Source organism: Manis pentadactyla, chromosome 9 (genome assembly GCF_030020395.1).
Source record: "Manis pentadactyla isolate mManPen7 chromosome 9, mManPen7.hap1, whole genome shotgun sequence".
Lineage (NCBI taxonomy): Eukaryota > Metazoa > Chordata > Mammalia > Pholidota > Manidae > Manis > Manis pentadactyla.
In genome coordinates this window covers 52,370,870-52,393,066 of record NC_080027.1, presented here as the reverse complement: position 1 = coordinate 52,393,066, position 22,197 = coordinate 52,370,870, and the positions used below count along the sequence as shown (strand labels likewise).

The following is a 22,197-nucleotide window of genomic DNA, read 5'->3' as shown; positions in this document are numbered from 1 at the left end:
CTAAACTCTATTTCAGAGGAAAAATAAAGAACCACAATTTTGCAGAGGTCAGGAAGACAAAGTTTATAACTGCAGCCCCCCACCTCCACTCCTCAAGGCCAGGCCTCTATGGATTATGGTCATTGCTCTTTAGCTGCAAGCAATAGACTCCCGACTTCCACCACTACCCTCCCCAAACTAATTAATTAAAGGAGATTAAAAAAATAAATTCTGTGGCAGAACCTTAAAATGGTCCCTCAAGATTTTCTATCCTAATGTTAGAACTGTGAATATGATGAGATATTATGCCCTGATAATGTTGGGTTACAAGGCAAAAGGGATTTTGCACATTTAATTCAGGTTACTGGTTAGTTGATTTTGAGTTAATCAATGGGAGATTAGCCCATGATTAGATGACCTAATCACAAGAGCCCTGGAAAAGCTAGAGTTTTCTCTTGCTGGTAGCAGAAGAGGAAGTCAGAGAGTGTGTGGAAGGGACTGGTTACGTGGGAGGCTCTCTGTTGCTGACTGACATGGAGGGAACTACATGGTAAGGTGGTGAGAGTGGCCTCTTGGAGCTAAGAGCAGTCCCTGTCAAAAGCCAGCAAGGGAAGAGGTCCTTGCAGTCCTACAACTGCAAGGAATTCAAGATTGCCAACAAGCTGAATGAGCTTGGAAGTGAATTCTTTGCTAGGACCTCCACAGAAGAGGCCAGTCCCACCAATACCTTGATTTCAGTCTTGTGAAACCTTGAGCAGACAACCTAGCCCATCCGGACTTCTGACCTGGAGAAGCACGAGATTAACAAATGGGTGTTGTTTTAAGTTGCTAAAGTTGTGATAATTTGTCAGGCAGTAAGAGAAAACCAACACAGATACTCAGACAAGTCAATGGGCAAAACAAATGTAATTACGGTCAGGTCACAAGGGAAGGAGAAAAGCCCCCAGGTGGCAACATCCTCTCTCCCCTCAGCTTCTTTTGATGGTGACCAGCTTCCTGTGCTCACATGTGATGAACATGGCTGTCAGCCGCAAGCCTGATGGACCGCACCGGGCCAGAACCTATCACAAACCAAGAAAGCCACTGTGTCTTTAGTTCAGATTCCTGAGAGAGAAGCTGGTGATTGGTCATTCACTCATTCAGCAAATATTAATGGAACACATACAATATGTTAAGAATCGTTCAAAGTGCTCTGGGGATACAGCAGTGAACAAGATAAACTGCTCACAGGGAGTTTATATTCTAGTGAAGGGGAGAGACAATGAACAGGCAAGCAAATACATATGTTATGCCAGCAATGATAAGTTATAAGGGAAAACAGAGCAGGGTAATGGGATAAAGGGAAACAGGAAGTGCTATTTTTAAATAGGTGGTCACGGGCCTGGGAGGAAGAGAGTATTTGTGCAGAGAATTGAGTAGAGTGAAAGAGCTGTATATGAAAATATGTGGAAGAAGGAAACTTCAGGAAGAGGAAACAGAAAGTGAAAAGGCTTTGAGATGGAAATTTATTTGGTGTGTGAGGGAACAATTAGGCCAGCCGACCTAGGGCAGAGAAAGCAAGAGGAGAATGACAGGAAGTGAGAAGCAAGAAGCAGCATGGGCCGACACAGGTAGGAATGATAGGTGAGGGTAAGGCCTTTGGAAAACTGTGAGAGAGCTGACTGAACGTAATGATGTGCGTTGGCTCGTCTTGGGTTAGAGACCCCAACAAGGTCTAAAGCACGGCCTCCCTTCAGCTGGGCCTCTAGGCATCTTCATTCCTGAAGAAGGGGGTGATGGGTGCATTAGGCCAGACCTCTGCTTCATGCCTCCAATGGTGGTTAATTCAATCATGTATCAACCACATTCTAAATTGGAAGCATGAGGACTGAATCAAAAGAGTCAAGTCCATAAGCAACAATGGGTCACTGGTAAACACAGTGAATGTCTGAACCAAAGGTTCACCCCTACAGAGACAGCGGGGCCCTCCTTCCATCTTCCCTGCAATGTAGACCTGCAGATGGGTGAGCAGAACCACTGGCCAAAGAGTGGTCCGATTCCCCACTCATCCTCATGTCCTGAGAAAGAAGAGTATATGAGGATACATTCAGCTCAGAAATCAGGATAGGGATCCCAAAGTTATCGTTCATAAAGCACACCTGGGATCAGAACTAGCAGGATCTCCTCTGCCACATCCTCAAATGGGTCCATTCTCCCTAAACACAGTCTCAACAGCCTCTCTTTCCTGGTCATGAGGCCCTCCCAGACAAAAGCCTCTCTAGGCTCCCCAGTACCTGCCCTAACCCGGGCTATGTTCCTCAGTCTTCCTCTGAACTGACCAAGCCAACTAACCCTGAACTGCCTCTTCCTCCGTTCTTCCCATCCTGGTCCAAGTTTACCTGGAATTGAGCCAACAAACATTTTTGAGCACTAACCTGGTGACACTGGGTGAGGCAGAAGGGATTCAAGCATTGGGTTCAAAATCTGATTCTGCAACTGACTTGTTGCCATAATTTGGGCAAATATCTTGAACTTCCTGAGCCCCTTCTATAAAAAGGAGATAGTGCTATCTACCTTGAAAGGGTGCTCACGATTAGGGACAGTGTTAAGTCAAGTCTGAAGCACAAAGATGGACACAAAGTAGGCCCTTAGTGGGTATTTGTTGAACAGATAAGTAAACTAATGAATGAGAAGGTTTGAAGTATATTGGATGATTGGATATTGATGAAGAAACTATGATGAATGTTTCAGCAGAGGTACAAGGTCAAAGAATGCGTGTGAAGCACAGACCATGATGCCGTCTATTCCTCGTTCTCTGCCTCAGCACAGACTGACTCTATCTGTGCTTCCGCTTCCATGTCTTCTCCACACATCCCACTCACAACAGATGAGTGGCCTCCTCCTTCTCAAAGGAGTCATATACCAAGCATGGCTTTGATGCTCTGTCTTCGCCCAGATATCATCATTTCTACATCCACCCTAAAAGTCTGCTGTTCAGTTCAACAGAACAAAGTTTTACTGAGCACCTACTGCATACAGGGCATTTTGGATATAGAGATGAAAATGCCATTGGTTTCCAAGCAGAGCACAGAGTCTAGTGGAGGATGCCACCATGACAGCCCGTTCATACTGTGCCATGATAGTCAGCAACAGAAATATGTCCATGGGACAGAGCCAACATGAGGACTAATTAACCTCTGGTGAGGTTGGGAGTTTGGAGGGAGGTAAGGACCCAGAGTTGAGCTTTGAGAATGAATAGGATTTTGCCTGGCAGAGGAGGGGAGAGGATATCCTCTCTAAAGCTCACCTTTTCCTTCCCATATACCTTTCTTCCTATACCTTTTTCATTCCTAGGTAGGACAGTGCTTCTCAGATAATCTGAAGAGAAGGACCTGTTTGTTTTATTCAATTTCCAAATCACTGAAGACTGATACTTTGCAATATACAATAAATTACTAGAAAACATTGAAATAACAAAGAATACAAAGTACGAGCACATTGATCACCAGCTCAGATGTTGCAGCAATGTCAAATTCTACAAAAGTTTCTCCTCTGGTGGTGAGGGAAGAGTGGGACAGTCTTGAAAGACTGAGCCCTTAACATTCAGGATCTGACGCTGTCTGCGGGTAGACAGTGTCAGAAGTGAGTTACATTGTAGGACATCTTGTCGGTATCCAGTGAGAACTGAATTATTGTTCGACAGTGTTGGAAATCACACATCCCCAATATGAAGATTGTCACTAATACTTTTAACAGCTTTTTTCTTTTGAAATAGTTTGCATTTCCTTCTTTTCCCCTCTAACCTAACCCTGCACTTCCTCAATCAGCTTCTGGTTCTACAAGTCTGTCCAATGTCCTCCCTGACCCCATCCTCCCCGTCGAAAATGTCTTATATATAAGAAAGTTAACCTAATCTTCCCAAAGACTGTTTTCATTGTTTCCATCACATTCTCACTCAAAATATTCAATGGCTCTGTGGGGCCTCTGGAATCAATCTTAATTCCCCCACCCAACTTTAACAGATGCCTGTATCATTCATTACTCACTTTATGCTAACATGGCACCTCTATTCCGGACAGCCAAAGGTTCTGTCAGGGCACTTGTTCCATCTATTTGAGCCCACATCCATCCTTCCATCTCCAGAACTCCTGCTACCCAACATCAATGAAACCTGGATGAGAGATTGTTACTGAATGGACTCCGATTGCACTGTGCATTATTTCAACCAGTCTGAGAGCAGGGAACAGTTCTACTCATTCTCTCCTTGACTCTTTATGCTGATGCCGTAAAAAGGTTGTTAGGTAATTTTTGGTAAGTTGCCTGGCTTATAGTTAGTCCAAGAGAATATCACTGTATTAGCTCAATCATCCTACTGAATTATATTTACAAATAATAATGTCTTCCTAATATGTATATTATGCCTAATGCCTAGGAGAGGAAAATAATGTTATCTGTTTTGAAATGAAAACGCTGAGATACAACCAGACAACTAGGAGAGAAGTCAATTGCCCAAGGTCACACTAGTGGTAGGAGGAGAGTGGGATTCAAAATTTGTCTACTGCCAAGCCTTATACTGTTTCCATAGCACCCCCAGCTTTTGAAACGGCAACTGCTCTCCAGGTGCTAGGACTGCTCATTTATCATCCCTGACAGCCTATGAGAATTTACACATCCAACACAGCAGTTCAAACCCTCTGCTAATGTCATGGGCTTGGCCACCCAGAGCCCACAGGCACCCACACTTGCTATTACCACCAAAATGAACACTTTCAGCCCTGTGACTCATGCCTATCATCTCAGAGGCAGGCTGCTAAACACCATCAGTCATAAGGGGTGTTTTACATCCCATCTGTGTTGAATGAGAAGGATGTTTTCAGAAATGGCTTTTGGTATGGCCAACCCTCCTGGCTTCTTCCCATGAGGCAGGACTAGGGTCTTGGCTAGAGTGAGAGGAATGGGGGCAGAGGATGGGAAACAAGGGAGTAATAATTCTTAGGAAGCAGGAAGAAAGGGGAGAGTCAGAGGGGGGCAATGGAGCAAGTGTTCAGAGAGACACTGTCCCAGCGGAGGGAGAGGAGCCCTCCAAGGAGCAGACAGTTGGGATCATGAGAGATGAAGAAAGAAGACTTGGAAATTGGGAGGTCACAGGTAACCTTGGCCAGAGCAATTTCAATGGGAGCAGAAGTCAGACTACAGTTTGATGATGGCAGAAGTGAAAAAGCGGTGCTACAGATGAGTTTTCAAGATATTTGGTCAAAGAGGGAAGCTAAGGAGCTGAGGAGAAGGGACAGGGGTGGCACTGAGGGTTGGGTAATGTTAGAAGCCAGGGTTTTGTCCCAATCACTTAGATTAGATGATTATCTCTAGCAGCTCTTAACAGGCCTGTGGCAGGCTCAGGAATGAGGGCCTTGTGAGTTGATTTTGGCTAGGCATTGCTCAGTTGAAAGAAAAGGAGTTGGGGCAGGGGTAGGGGAAACTGAAGATGCTGGTGAATGTGGCTGAAATAACTACAGTCAAGCAGGCTGGGGTGGGAGAGGACTGAGCACGTGGGGGCACAGAGGGTCGGGAGCTGATGGTGCTGCTGGAGGCCGATGGTGAAGTGGAATGCTGTGCTCAGGGTGGGGGGTTCAGAGGGCAAGTGCTCATGGTTGCCGACATGAGCAGGGGGGCAAAGTCATGGGGTGGAGTGGATGGAACAGCCATGGAATCAGAGAAGACAGTGGAACTATGTGGCTGGTGGACAAATCAGTAGGAGGCAACTGAGTTCACCAGGGAGGAAGGAGGACATGCGTGACAACTCCAAGTCCAAAGTGCTCAGTGAGCTCGAAGAAGCATCCAGGGGTTTCTAACAGAGAGGAGCCGGCTAATCTGGCACCTCCGCTAAAAAGTAAGAGAGATTTCAAAGGGGTCCTGGAGGACAGTGAACTGCAAGTGTGTATGGAAAACTAGGGATCTTGGGAGGAAAGCAGTGTCCTGCCGGCCCAGGTTTCCTGGCAAGCATGTGAGGAATGGGTTAAGGGTGTCTGATGTTGGGGGAATTCTTAACAGTAACGCCAGGACTCGAGAGAGAGCATGGTAGGAGGGATTAGTAGAGGGGCCTGGCAGGAGATAGGGGAGCTGAGCTGGATGGGAATGAAAAGACAGCACAGTGAGCAGAGGAGTGAGCCCCCCTCGAGTTGGGCCACCAAGAAAGGGAAGGCAGCCCAGAGACCAGACTGGGAAGTGGCAGCCATTCCCCAGAGGCCTGGAGAAGCCCACTGCTGTCCGAGCAGGTAGTTTGGCCCTCACTGCATCCAGCAGACCTGCACACAGAAGTCCAGTCACCTAACTGTGGGTATAGCCCCAGGAAGAGGCAGCCAGGGCCCCAGAGAAGGGTGAGAGGCGAAGGTCCACGTGGCCCTGGCAGCTGTGCACAGAAACGAGGAAGGGGAGAAGAGGGAGTGGAAACAAAGGGACTTCATAAAGCCAAGTTTATTACTTCGGTTGCAAAATATTCCTCTGAGGGTTTAAAAAGGCATAAATGCCTTTATAATCCTAAAAAGCATGCCGTAAGGAAAGCTTGGCCTGTCTCAACAAGCTCCTTGCTACCCCGGGCCCATTCTGCATAGGCAACTCCTTTGTCAAATTCAGAAATACATTCTCAAGAATAACTAGGGCCTAGTTCTAATTATTCTAATTACTCTGGCCCAGCCTGCAGCTGAGATAGCAATCAAAGCAACGGGAATGCAGAACGTACCGCGGTCCTCAGGCTGCAAAATGCCACACAGTGCTCTCCTGCAGGGAACAGGGGGCTGAAAATCGCTCCATGTCAGTATGCTGGCCTTGCCCCTCTGTCTTTCTAAACAGGCTGGAAAACTGCTCACATGGTATGATATTTTAACTGGAGGGCACTTGGAAAATCAGATTTTGAGAGGTAGCCTGAACATGAGTCTTGAGACAAACCGTGGATTTATGAAAACGTACAGCAGAGAGCTAAAGGCACTAAGATCTGAGCCATTGAGGTAAGGCAAACTATTTCTCGGCCTGCCTCCCGTTTCTCTCTTTATTTTTATCTGCGGGATCAGGCGTGTTGCAGAGAAAAGAGGAGGACTGGTAACAACAGCTTCCCCATCATTCTTGGTTACTTACATCTGTGGTCAATTTTCCACACTTTATTCCATAAAAGGTAAACGAGGCACGGTGCTTGCAACAGGATAATCTAAACAATATGAACCATGTTACTGTTAAAGACCATCTGGTTGATCATGCTCAGCCCCAGACTTTTAACTCCTTGAGGTAAGAAAGATGCCAAACCCAGCAAGGCCAGGCCCTCCTCTGCTTTTCTACTCCTGAATCTTTTCCTCCCTCTTTAAGTCAATTAAAACAAGGACCTCTAAGGTCTCTGCCAGCCCCAGTGTTCTAGGCTGGCTGCCGGTGTCAACCTGCACAAGCTTCGTTAATAAGCAACTAGCAAAATGCTTCTACCAAATGCCTCTTCTTTCTCTTTAAAAGGAAACATTAAAAGCTCAAAGAAACAAAAACAAAACAAAAAACCCTACATACAACCCAAACTAAAATACTCTGAAGTGCTGGGGTTGTTCCCTTCATTTCTTATTCTCCTACTTAAAGCCAAGGCATCATTTACATAATTTTAATTTTAAAGGGCAACTGACACCAGGGAAGATGCCGTAAAGCCTAGGCTTTGCTTTTATTTGGGCTTACACATTTTCTGGCCATCTGGTATTCAGGAAAGTTGCTAACTCAAATAAGAGATGGGAAAACTAGAAATCAGATGGTGTTTTTCATCGTTTGGGTGGGGAACTAATGATAAGAGATTCCGGGAAAGTTTCAAGTGAGTAAGGTCATCACAAAAATGCAACTCAGCCTCCCTTGTAAGGTGCAGCATTTCCACCTGCAGAAGGAATTCAGCATTTGGCCTAGGAGTTCAAGTCCATTTTATTCTTCAGGTCCTCCATTCAGAACTCTATCTTTCCCCAGCAAGCATCAAAACAATTCAATTTAACTCATCTTTCAATATTTTAAACCATGCCTTTCAGTGTTCCATCAGGGATGCTTCTTCCGGTATTGTGGCCATAACAGTGCCCTCCTTTCTAGCCCTGATCTCCTCCTTTGTGTAACTACAGATCAGACCTAAGCAGTCAGTTTCCAGGAAAAGGGTTTTCAGAGGTCAACATAGAAAACAAGCTCAAATACAAGGGCTATGCCAGCTTCAACAATAATGTTTACAACCAGCTGTGCTAGAACTACTTTTTTCCCCTTTAAAAAAACATTCTGGAAAATCTCGATGACAAAAACAGAAAAAGAAGACCTGAAAGCCCAAGGGAAGGCGAGTTGGCATAATACACACAGGATCGAATAAGGCTCTTGCTTTGTCAAACCACTTCCAAGCCCAGAGGCCCGGATGAAGCAGTTGCTTTGTTGTGCTGACTTGTCAATCTGCAACAGCCTTCCTCCTCCTTCTATCCACCTTGAAAACTGCCTCTTCTGGACAGATGCTGAGTTGAAGGAGTTAATGGCCAGCAGGCAAGCCCTTGGGAGACAAAGCTTCATATCCCGTGATCATAAATCTCTTTCAAGGCAAGCTCAAACCAGGACTCAATTCTACTACAGCTCCCAAAATTCAGCATTCATCTTCGATTAGATAAAGTGACATTCATATCTACTTATACTCTCTTCATTTCCCAACCCATTTATCTCATGAAATGACATCTAGAAAACATTCCTATCCTAAACATGTACATTATGTTTAAAAAGAGGTGCTGAACCAGGCTGACTAATTGGCCTTTTATTGGAATACACTTTTAATCTTAATTTTTAAACACCTGTGAGCAATGTTTTTCAAGCAATAGACAAGAATTAAAATGAGAAAAAAAAACCCCATGATTTAATCATTACTCAATTGTAGTAGTAATTTCATGACCTAAAGCAAAGTAGGAAAAATTCTGTGTTGCCTGCAAAAAAAAAAGATTTTATTTCGATTCTATAATAGGATATTGATCACACTGAAGCTCCTTTGTAGGGCCCCTTCCCTTAGGAGAAATAGGTTCCATCTCTTTTATGATTTTGGTCAAACGGACAGGAAACCCCAATGTAAACTAGTACCTTTACCTCTGAGGACCAGGGCTGTAGGCAGGACAGGGGAAGTTGGGAATTTCCAACTACTGCTGGATTCGGACAAGCGATCAGGTTCGGAACCCACATCAGAAGATGAGAGAAAGTCCCCACAGGCAAGGAAGCCACGGTGACTAAGCACTAATGACACGAGTACAATAACAGGAGTCGCCAGTTGGTAAAGAATGAGGTGAGGCATGGGGTGGCATCAGCCTCAGGGAAATTTGGACGTTGGCACGTAAGGCCTAGCCAGGCAGAGCATCAGCATTTGCAAGGTCTGATAGGAAATGGTAAGGCTTAGCATGGGACAGGGAGTCGGGGTGTGGTCAGGGTAGGTGAGAGCACATGGGGTTTTAAAGGACTGGGATGAGGGGGAAATTAGTGAAGCCACCTGGGAACCAGCCAAGGGCTGGAAATGCTGGGCAGACACATCAGAGAAGTGGCCTTGATTTCTGAACACCTTGCCTGATTCTAAGGTGCTGAGATCTCTATTAAAAACACTAGTTTGAAAAACAATGAGTCCCACAGCCACGAGGTGGCCTGTGTCTTCTGGCTTGGAATTGGAGGTGGGTGCTGAGCACACAGGGTATTTTGTGGCTCAAACCCTGGGATTGGGAAGACCCAGGCAGGAGTGACAGTCAAAATACTTAACGATGGGCTACATCCAAGTACTGTCCAGGCAGATGTGGGAGTAGGTCTAAGTGCCTGCTGCCCCGGACTGTAGGAGGGGCAGGGCTGCCTGCACACGGAGGGAGGCACTGGAGGGATGGGGGCAGCTGCTTACCAACTAGGGCAAAAATAAACTGCTGTGAGTCAGCTGGGGAGCAGGGCAGACAGGTTATACCCGCCTCCAACTCTGCAGTCTTTCCACATCTGTGTGAAAGGGATGTTGCTTAAGAAAGGAAAATAAGGCTGAGGGTGGAACCACGGGCAAGTTTCTCAATAAAAGTGCTTTGCTGATAAACGTTTGTGCTTTGGATATTAGGAATTGTGTCTCTTGGGTCTTGGGCAAAGCTGAGAGACAAGAAGGTTCCAAACTCCTTCAACCTGCCAGGCAGAACTGGGTTTCTCAGGAGGCATCAGGAGGGAGTTTCTGAATAACACTTGAGGGTAACTAATTTGACAGCCAATTGCTCTGTTTACAACCATCCTCTGTCAGGGCCATAGAAGATCCTTTTTTCTTGTTCTTTAGAGAATGATACAATGGAAATAAGTGTGAAATGTAAAGTTGTAGGGACAATGTTCAACATCACTATTGGGGTAACTTAATTTAGACATGGTCTATGTCAAATCCCACATCATGCTGGGTATCAGATTCAGAGAAGAAATGAGCCTCTGTGCTCATTTTTTAGTGGGAGTAGAGAGGTGAAGAAAAGCAGAGCTCCCCACCCAATGAGGAGGTTGCCACCCTCATTAGAAAGGAGGCAATAGGTTTGTGGGAGCAGGCTCCTCTCAGCTCTCCAGTAGTAATTTTTCAGGAATTCAATGAGTTGGTCGTTAAAAACAGCCAGTATTAAAAATTTTAAAGATAAAACCTATAATTAAATAAATTATGTTTAAAATCATAGGTAATAAATGCTCAAAACTCATCACTGATTTTGTTATCTATACTCTTGAGATTATTTACACTTACAGTAGCTATAGAGTATAATACTATATAATGGTGTGCTATTGTATGTCTCCCCAGTTCCACATTCAAGGATATCACAAAATTGGCCAACGTGGGGGTATTTACACCTTGGAAAGCAGCATACAAGTCAGGGCTTGTTTTGTTTGGCTGATTACCTAGAATTAAGGAAGTGATGGAGGAAATGTGAATAATGCAGACTAACTTAAAAGTGAGTCATGTCTGTAGTCATTACATTGTGAATAGTATTTTTTAAAAAAGGAAAATATTTGCCTAGTATTTGAAAACTACTATCTGATTAAGCAAAGGTGTTCATGCCCTTGGTAAATGAGTAATGTCTGACATAGTGAGTGCTAAGGCTGAAAGAAGTTCAGTTTAATGTGCACAAGGGTGAGAAATAATTTAGCAGATTACATATCAGATTTAGGGACAACACATGTACTGGGAAAGAGTGAATTGGGATGAGAGTCAACTAGTCAAATCATGGTTGAATTACAATCACAGGTTAACTATGGATACAACAGCTCGACAAAAATCAGCAACAATTCTGTGAGAGTTGATTGGTTCAGGAAATTTACAAGAAAGAGTGCTAGACATTTTATTATTATTTGTGAATTATGTGCTACAGATCCTACACAACAGTAAAATTTAGACTTAATATGCATTGACATACAGACTTTTTTTTTCCTGGAGAGCTGGTTGTTAAATACCTGCCAGCACGCAACTGCATGAGGGTGTTGGCAAACTCATGCCTTGGGGAGTGGTTTATTCTCTCCATTCCCACTGCACAAGGGTTAACAGGTTAGTCCTTCTTTTAAAACTGAATCTGATTAGATTCTGCATTAATACATGTCACACTCTCCTGACCAACCCACAGAATTATTCCTCCCCCAAATTCCTGCAGTTCCTTCTGTTTTTATTCACTTGGTACTTTGCAAATGCTACCTCTGTATTGCCTTTTCAACTTATAACACTATTTATTTATGCCCCATCTCATTTTAGGATAAAGGTGAGTCTCAGAAGCTTTCTTCAAGCCTCTTAAAGGTGCCTGCATGGAGTAAGTGCTCAAAAATGTGTTCATTCAGTTAGTCGATGTATCAACATACGTTTGCAGAGTTTGACCTGTGCACTAGATGCTTTGCCAACCCAGGGATTCCAAGATGCATGAGCAACTCATCTGTCCTCAAAGATCTCAGAGACTCGTAATGATTATGGTTATGGTGATACGATGACAGCCAAGGTTTGCTAAGCACCAAATATGTGCCAGATGCTATGCCATGAACTGCGTATCCCATATAGAGATACTGCTATCTGGGAACTGTGGCTGACTATCCAAAGAAGGCACCTTGAAATAAGGCCGTGGTCATCTCAGTTCTCAGGACCCTGCTCTGTCCTGGCTCCGTAATGTCAAGCGCATGCAGGATTGTGTGAAAGAATGACTGAACGGCCTCGAGTTAGCAGCTAGTTATCCATCCTGTGTCTCCTCTTCTGCCTTCTGCTTAGTTTTCTTTCCTTCCTTCCTTTCACATGAGAGCCTCTATATGGAAGGAACTGGAGTGGCCCCACCCTGACATATGAAAGAAGACTGCTTTCTAAGACTTGTAATCTGGCAATGCCTGATGCACACGGCTTGGGATTCCATCTCTGGCCAACTTCTGTGCTCACCTTCCACCATTGTTCCACCGCCCAATCCCCTTACACCAAGCACTTGGTACCATTTAAGGGGTTGCTGCTCATCTTCTCAGGGAGTCCTATAGGATGGATGGGAGTTCTGTTGGGGGATGGCAGAGGAGGGGGGGGGCGGTTAAATTTTCACAGCTGGGGAGTCTTCTCCCAGGATGAGGGCAGTTTAGAGAGGACAGGCTGAGGTGGGAACTGGCCACCACAATTGGAGTTCTACCTTTTCCTGTCCTTGTCACTGTACAAGCCCCCAGGGCACCCACCTAGGCTGGACACAGTCCTGCTCTCCGGAACCCACAGCAGGTTACCTCACATGCTAGTTTACTTCTAACGGCTGTCACTCAGCTTTTCTCAAGAGAATGAAAGTTAGTGACATGGTAGCTCAACTTGAGGTTTTTACCCAAAAGCTTACAACCCAAATTCTCTCACAGATGCTGCACTTGATCTTTATTCAACCCACTTGGTAGTCCACAAGATAAAAGTTTCCCCATCACTTTTATGTCTTTGTGCTCCCAAACTTTAAAAATACATCTGTGTGGTAGAAAACATTTCTCAAGTAGATTACACCCACACTACTCTCTACAACAGAAAAGGTGGAACATAATGTAACTTCTGCTTCCATGACTGCAAGGTCAGCTGCCCTGCTGGTAACTGCTGATTAGGGCCAACGTACCCATGTATTCACGTTAACGGTTTTATTTTTCTATAATAGGAGGGGATTTGAACAGGACCATAAAGACTGGTCAGACTTGAATAGGCAGGGAAGGGAGAGGGGCCGAGTAGAACGGGGGGCCCCAAAGCCGGTAGCAGATCTACCAGATTTCATGGTAATAAATGGCTGACAGCTTTCATTATCTCACTCTGTTTAAGCAGCTATCTGTTTCAGCTTGGTTAGCTAATTTAGCAAGGAGTTATAAGTAGTAGTCCATACAAATGACACATTTCTTTTACAAAATTTCCTTCCTTCTGATTTTCCTTCTTTCCACTGTATCAATTAAACAAAAAAGCTTGTTTTATTAGTCAGATTTGCACTTCATTCCTGACCCTATTTTTTTTATTTCCTTCTCATGCTGAGCTTTTGCTGGTTACTTGGTTTCTTTTCTAAATTCTACATTCCTTGAAATGAGACTTCAAAGCCTTTTTAAGAAGTCTAAGTAAATCACATATATTTATTCCCATATATCATGTTGCCTTTTCTTTCTCCTCACCCCACCCCAGAATATGGATTTCTGTCCAATTACACAGCATCCCTGGAGCTGTGAACTCTACCCGTACTGTCAAAAGAGCCCCTTAATTTACCTGCCTGCTCCACTGCCCAACTCCACCAGCTGCCCAGTGGCCATGTGACCCTGTGGCAAGGCCTCTCAGTGGTCAGGGCTCAGGAGGCTCAACACTACCTGCTCATAACACTGGCCCCTTTGCAAACATACTATACGACCCCAGGCTAGTTGCTTAACATCTCTGGGCCTTGGGCTCTTCAACTGGAAAATGGGCATATTACAAGTACCTAAGTTATATGGATCTTCTCAATGTTAGATAACATATGTATATTGCTTGGAGTAATACTAGGCATAAAATTTGGCTTAGAAAAATCTCTTAAAATGTACATCAGATTGCTTAAAACCCAAATACCCAACCCTGGACCCTAAGTGCCCTCTGGTGACCTGCCTTACCCATGTCAATTTCCCCCTTATTTGCCATGATCCAGTCACATACTGGCCTTAAGCTCTTTTACACCTTAGGACCTTTGCACATGCTGTAACCTCTGCCTGGTTTCTTGACTTGTCTTTACTTGGGTAATTAATGATCCTTCAGCACTTAGCTTAAATGTCAATTCCTAATGTGATGGAGGCCCTGCCCAACCGGCCAGGCTAAGTGTCCATATCCTTCTCCTTCCTTTATAGCACTTAGTACAAGTTGTGACTATTTATTTGTTGGTTTACTTGTTTAATAGCAATTTCTTCTCCTAGACTATAAACACCATGAGGCCAGGGACTATGTTGATTCTGTTTAATCCTGTGTCACCCACACCTAGCATGTAGTTACCTATTGAGTGAATGGGAATGAGTGGCTAAGTAACAAACTTGGAAGATGAGTATGGTCCTGGTCTTTTTCTCCAAATAGGTTATATTCACTTACTAAAGCTAATAAAACCTTCCCTTAGCCACAGATTTTACTGGCTTTGCCTGGAAATGAAGTAAGAATCATTCATTTATTGACGCACTTATTCAATAAGTATCGCTTAATGTCTACCACATACTTGGCACTATATAGTGGACTCTGTTTGCTAAACAAAAAAAAAGAAGACCTGAAATATCCCTCCACTCCCACCCCTACAGGGATAGTAGACATAAGAGATGTACATAATAACACAGAAGATAATTAGAGAATATGACAAGGCTGTGAATCATTATTTGCCAAAGGAATACATTAAGATGCAAGAAGAGAGAAACCACAAAGATAGGAATTTTGGTGGGTCCTCAGGGAGGAGTGAGAGGTAAAGAAGAAAAGAGCATTTTCTGCAAGAGAAACGCCAAGGTGGGAAGAGGTAATGAGGTCAAGGTATGGGATTGGGGGGATGACAAGACTGATCTGGTGATTCAAGTGAGGGAGCACAGTGTGGGGGGAGGGGAGCCTGGAAGAATCCAATGAAGAGGGGAGATGAAAATCCTCATTCTTTTCAATGGCTAATATTATGGTCGCCTTGTTGTCCAGCATTTTGCCTAGTGTTTTACAGACGTTTTACATTCAATAGCTTGCTGAAATAATTACATCGAATAAAAAATTATAAACACGAATAGACTCATGTCACCGGAACTATTAGGGAAAGTTCTGAACCCTCCATACATTTCTAAAAGAAGCCCCTAATGGATTCTCAGGAGAACATCTCCAAATTTTCAAATACTATTACAAAAAAGATTCAAAATACAGACAAGATTGTATATTCTCTAACTCACATTAGAAAGCAAGATCTTAATCTAAAATGCCGAGTAAGGGCAAACATGGGGCTGGGGGTGGGGAGAGAGAATTATTGGACTAACTCATATAAGAACATAGTTTAGTACATCATAAATAATATTCTACAGACAAAAGGAAAATGTTTCAAAGACAAACAAGTATAAGCTATTCTACAAAGACAGACCTAGCACTCAATGAGGAGATATTAGTACAGTTCAACACATTGATAGACAAAAATCTGTTTTTAAATCTAAGAATGATTTTGGTGGATGCTGAGAAAGCCATCATTAACATTGAACATTAATGCTTTATAAGACCTCTAAAATAGGAAGAGGAAATGTATTTCTTAAGATAAAGAAGATGATAGATTTAGATGTGAGTTTCAATATTATTCTCCAAGAGGCAGTCCTAGATTAGTGCTGCCCATTAAGCACTTTCTGCAATGATGGGTTATCTATTTCCGCACTGTTGAGTGTAGTAGCAACTGGTCAGATGTAGCTACTCAACACTAAGATGTGGCGAATGTGGCTGAGAAACTGAATTTTTTTTACTTTGTTTAACTTTTAATTTATTGACATGTAAATAGCCACAAAGGGCTAACTGCTGCCATAGGGAATAGCACAGTCCCCTAGAGACCACTTTGCAAGCACAGGCAGAAGCCTTCAATGCCCCTCTCAGCACTGCTGCTGGAAGTAATATTAGAAAATATTGCAGGATAATATGAAAAAGAAATACAGAAAACATACAGGAAAGGTGGAAATAGAAATATCACTTCTTTTGCAGATGATACAATAGAGTAAATAGAAACTGTAAGCTTACCTAAATGCATTCCAATGATATGAAGTGGAAGAGGCTGTGAAAAATGGTGATATTCCTGAAGCTGAAAAAATAAAATACTTGAGAACTTATATATCTTGATAAATAAGATACACAGTGAAGTAAAAACTATAAAATCACAATGGGAAAAATAAAAGAATATCTAAATAAACTAAGTTATGTCCTTTGCTCCTGACTTAGAAAATTTAAAGTATCAGTGACATGAGTCCATAAAACAAAAAATGGATTAACATAAGAACAATTTAATTCCTGCTAGAATGCTCTAGAATGTAATAAACCACTTGCAAAATTAATAAGGAAAAATAAATACACAATAATACCAAAGAAGATTGGAGGAGGATGTAATAATCAAATTTCAGGATATATTATAAAGTGATCTTCATCAAAACTGAATTTTGCTGGATCAAAGCCAGGACAAAGACTCTAATAAAATAATGATTTCAGAGATGGATTTAAACACTTATAAGTCCTTAGGATACAGCAAAGGAAACAAAACTAAGAATCATAATAATGGATGAAGGAATCACCATTTAATAAATGCTGGTAGAACAATCTGCTATGCAGAAATGTAGATTATATCCATAACTCACCAAATATAATACTTTCCAAATTGGTTAATGAACTAATTAAACACAGAGAGCATTAAAAAAATCATGCCTTTATCCCAGCTGTAGCAGAGAGATAAATTCATGACTATTGTACAAAACAGTATTATAAGGCTGAAAGAAGGTGGATTCATGTATTTTAAAGTCTACTTAAAGTTTCCTTTATAAAATGTAACAGAACAAATACAAAGGGGGCAAAAGAAAGTTTTGAATTATGACAAATTATGATAAATCATGGATAAATATTTACAATCTAAAAGGAATGACATTATGATATAAACATATATTGTCAGCAATAATGAAACCCCACTTGACAAATGGCTAATGTGGGAACAGAAAAAAGGGAGAGAGAAGGAATATTAATAAGTGGCAACCCGTGCCAGCCACTTCACAGAAATGCATTCTGCACCCTGGGCAATGTATGGCATAAACCAACACATGGGAAGATGTTCAATCTCACTAATAATTAAAAAAATAATGAATCAAAATAGCTACATCTATATGAAAGCAATATAAGAGGCAATGATAAAAACAAGAATGGCTGTGCTTTTGCGAACAAGCATACTCAACCATTGCTGGGGCAACGTGAATTACTCCAATGTTTCTGTAGGCTGTCTGACAATACGGGACAAGAGCTATAAAACCTTTTCATCCTTAATCTTCTTTGGAACTATATCCCAAGGAAATAACCAAAGAAAAAGAGAGAGCAATAGGAAGAAGAGTAAGCAATGTGCACAAATCCAACAATGTGTTACTAAGAACAAAAATTAAATCAGTTTAAATTTCCAACCATAGGAAAACAGGTTAAATTGGGAATATCAGCTCTGTGGGAGTCTACGAAGTTATTAAAAATTGTAAGTAATCATGTGAGTTGCTCCATAGATAGAAAGGTAAATATGGAACAATTTTAAGCTTAAAACACCAAACCAAACCAAGAATAAGAATCCTAAATGGGAGAACACTGCAAAACATTTCAATTGTACACTGAAGATGACAATTGTGAGGCAAAGCCCTTACCTGGATGGAATGCCCTTCAAATACCAAGGAGAAATTAGGTTAAAGCATCAGCATCTGGTTTATACACCCACCTGGTAAGCCTCTGAATTGTATCCATAGATCATGAACTACTCCATCAAGAATGCTCCAGGCCTGACTTTTCCAACATTTCTAGAGCTTAGGTAATTTAGCTCCAAAAGAATATAACCAGAAAAAGATCTGATCAGCCTCAGTATTTGGGGTTTTTTTCTTTTATTTTGTGGATTAAGGAAAGGAGTATACAAACTATACGTGTACAATTCCAATTCAAGAATTTAAGCCACTGCTTCCTACCAAAGTGCGTAAGTGACTAAAAGCACCACAACTAGAGCCACTGTCAACGAGAGCTTGATTTGTAACTGCCCTCACGATAGCACTAGCCTTTCCACAACGCATGGCCTGGGCAGTTAGACACCACCAGGTGGGCAGTTGCAATATTCCCTGTGGATATCCTAAGACCATGTGAAGTCCATTTCAGCAAAACCATTCTGCAATTACTACAAAGGCAGAAGATTTTAAAAGGCAGATTAGAGGGAAAATAAAATCTGTCATTGGAATTCATCTGATACTTAGACTCACAGAGAAAGAATTGGATAAAGGTAGTTGGAGTCAACAGCTTGTATACTCTGCCTAGGAAAGATTATTCATTCTCATGGCTTAGTGGCCACCACCACTACCTCAACCTAAATTCTAGCCCCATGTCTTTGACTAGATTTCCTAACAGGATATAATGTAGCCATTTCTATTTATAGCTTAGATGTCTATAACCTCACTTTATCATGCTTGCTTGTCCTCATCTGTACCACTCATTGTAGTTGGGTCATATCCCCAGTTGCCCCTCTTGCCAGTTTACCTCCTTACCTGTCCCATGTCAAGCAATCCATAATGGAAAATGCCTTAGTCCATCCAGATAAAACACATACAAATTTCAGGAAAATGCTCTCTTAATGTTGGTACAGATATAAAAACACACAAAAAAGGAAGTCCTAAAAAGGTTGATATAAACAGATGGCCTCTAGTTGCTTGGGTGACCATTGATGGAAACAAGAATTTAAGACCTCTGGCAGCTAACTCCTTCCATCTTTGCTGGGGGCAGTGAGTGGTGTAAAGAGCACAGCACTGGAGTTGACCACCTGGGCCTGAACATGGGTTATGCTACTCAACAGCTATGTGACTGTGCGCAAATTGCTTTCCTGGGCCTCAGTTTTTTCCATTTATAACCTGGGAGTAATGATGGTTGTTACCCTATAAGATTGGTAAGAAGATTAAGTGATTTAAGATGTAAAGTGCTTAGAATAGTAGTGCCTGGCACACAGTAGGCATTGAATAAATGTTAGTTATTATTATCATCCTCATCATCCACTAAGAACAAGCCCTGGGTTCCAGATCTAAGCCCACAGAACAATCCTTACTTCAAGCAGGAATGCTGGATAAGCAAAAGCAAAAAAAGATGGACAGAAAAGATCTGGGGTGGAGGGGTCAGGAAAGCATCCCATAGCAAGAGACAGAACAGAGTCACTTTAGTGGTGGCCTATCAGGCTGAAAATCTAGAAACTTCTACCTCCAAGGACTTTCCTGCTGCCTTAAGTTCTGAGCAACCTTCATGTGGACCTTTCTTTAGGTCCAGTTGCACATGGTGGCTGCTCAGCCTGTGGTCTGACTTTTCTGCCTTTCAGAGTTCTTGTCAATGTGAATCCTTAAAATAATTCCCCATTACTTGAGATCATCTGAGTAAGACCCTTTGCTTCTCTGAACCTAAGATCAACTAGCCAAGGCCTTTGTTTTCCAGAAGAAGACATGTGGAACCACCAGTGCAGAGTAAACTCTCAGCGAAGCCAGTCTGACCAGGGCTCTCAGCTCCCAGCACAGTATCCTTTCTGGCTGACCTTCCCCCCAGCTGGGGGAACTGTCTCAGGTAATCCTGCTGCTGTTTTCAGTGTGCTTGCCTCAGACATTTAGACTTTCCTCGCCTTTCAGGTTTGTAGCAGCCACTGTGGCCAGTAGTTTCCTGCCAAGGCACATGTCTTCCCATTTTTAAAATGACTAACATAAACTATGGGATGTGCCTAGGTTTCAGATATTTCTTTGCCTGCTCTTTAGGGCTCTCATCCCTCCTGTTTCCTTGCCTACTCCTGCTGAGCCTGATTCCTGGTTACTGAACCCCTCACAGGGAAGGCTGAAAGGGACTAAGAATTTAGCTCTGCAGTCATTTCCTTGGATTTCTGCAAGCCCCCGGCCCCCTTAATGAGCAGCCTCAGCTTGCTTCCTGTCCTGCTTTTCCTCCTCTACTGTTGCAAAATCCATTTTACCTCAATCAGTAGACCTTCCCTTTCCCCAATCAGGAGAAGTTATTAACTTCAGTGCTCCAATTTCAACCCAACCATCTATTCTCTAATGAACACCACCTCCTCTCAACACCTAGATTGCCAAAGGCACACCATTTCCCCATCTTCTCTTTATTTTTTATTCTTATTTGGCCTCTCTGGCATTTAGCCCTTTAGGACCCTTTCTCTTCTCTGCCTCAAACAGTGTCTGGTAATACAGTATTTGTAAGCTTTTTCTCTCAATTTTGGGCTGGGATCCTATCCCAAATTGCCTGCCCTTAGTTATACTTTTTCATCTTTTTTTATTAAGTCCCTGCACTGCTCAACAACATGCAGAGTGGTGGCTTCTGTCCTCATGTCTTACTTCCCACATAAATTGCGTAGAATCTGCTTCTTCCCCATCTTATCTCAACTACAAATCCCTCCCAAAGAGGGATTTGACACCAAATCCTTGGTTGGGTATGACACCAAAAGCACAGGCAACAAAAGCAAATATAGATAAATTGGGCTATGTCAAAATTTAAAAATTCTGCACATCAAAGGACACAATCACCAGAGTGAAAAGCCAAACCATAGAATGGGACAAAATATTTGCAAATTGTACAACTGATAAGGGGTTGATATCCAGAATATATAAAGAACCCCTACAATTCAACAATAAAAAAAACCCACACACAACCTGACTGAAAATGGGCAAAGGCCTTGAGCAGACATATCTCCAACGAAGATACACAAGTGGCCCATAAAAGTGCCCAATGAAAAGACGCTTAAGTCACTAATTATTAGGGAAATGCAAATCAAAACCACAGTAAGATACCATCTCTCACCCCTTGGGATGGCTCCTATTAAGAAAACAAGTTGTTGGAAAGGGTATAGAGAAATTGCAACACTTCTGCACTGCTGGTGGGAATGTAAAATAGTACAGCAGCTACAGAAAATAGTACAACAGTTCTTCAAAAAATAGAGTTTTCATAAGATCCAGCAATTCCATTTCTGTGTTTTTACCCAAAAGAAGTGAAAGCAGGGACTTGAAGAAATACATCTATGTTCGTAACAACATTATTCACAATAGCCAAAAGTTGGAAGCAACCTAAGTGTCCATTGACAGATGAATGGATAAACAATATGTGGCTCATATACACACAATGGAATATTACCTAGCCTTAAAAAAGAAGTAAATTCTGACACATGTTACAGCATGGATAAACCTCGAGGACATTATGCTAAGTGAAATAATCCAGTCACAAAATGACAAATACAAGATTCTACTTAGAGTAGTCAAATTCATAGGGACAGAAAGTAGAATGATGGTTCCCAGGGCATGGGGAGAGGGTTAATGGGGAGTTGTTTAATGGGCACAGAGTCTGTTTGGCAAGATGAAAGAGTTCTGGAGATTGGGTGCACAGCAATGTGAATGCACTGAACACTACTGAACTGTACACCCAAACATGGTTAAGATGGTAAATTTTATATTATCTGTATTTGACCACTATTTTAAAAAAAAACTCCTTTGTCACTGGCTGGTAACTTCACTAATTCACTTACTAACTTGGGCAAGTTACTCAGTCTCTCCATGGTTCAATTTCCTCATCTGTAGTTAGCATTTTTTAGTACCTAGCTGCCATTGTGAGGAAATAAATTACTACATATAAAGTGTTTATAAGAGTGCCTGGCACAATGTATTCTTCACTGAATGCCAGTTATCACAGCAGTAATAATAATCATTATTATTTTTGAGCTTGCAAGGCACCGTTTAAAGCACTTTCCTATGCTACAGCATTTAGTCTTCAATCCCCCCGAGCTGAAATTTTACAGATGGGGAGATTGAGGCTCAGGAAAGTTAAGTGATCTGCCTGGATCACGAAGCCAGTGGGTGGCAGGATGAAGTTTAAATTTGGCTCCAATGAGGTCCAGTTGCCTTGAAGACAAGTAAGCAATCATCACTCTGGCTCCAAATCAAGTCAGAACTGGAGCTTCTGTCCCAGCCATGAACGGGGGGCAGGGGAGGCTGTGGTAGGGATGGCTGAGCAGCTCGGCTCTGCTCCAGACCAACAACCCACCA

At 42.5% G+C, this 22,197-nt stretch overlaps 1 protein-coding gene across 3 annotated transcripts in view; it reads right to left on the bottom strand.

Annotated features, from left to right (window-relative positions):
• The window catches only part of PARVA (parvin alpha), a 155,098-nt gene that overhangs the window by 94,396 nt on the left and 38,505 nt on the right, over positions 1 to 22,197 (bottom strand). Inside the window, exon 1 of one of the 3 annotated variants that reach the window (XM_057507394.1) lies at positions 16,154 to 16,178. The exons of the other annotated variants lie outside the window; for them this stretch is intronic. Within the exon in view, the coding sequence (XP_057363377.1) occupies positions 16,154 to 16,163 (10 nt within the window). The 5' untranslated portion in view covers positions 16,164 to 16,178. Of the gene's footprint in view, positions 1 to 16,153; positions 16,179 to 22,197 lie in introns of those variants that run through there. 3 annotated transcript variants of the gene reach the window in all.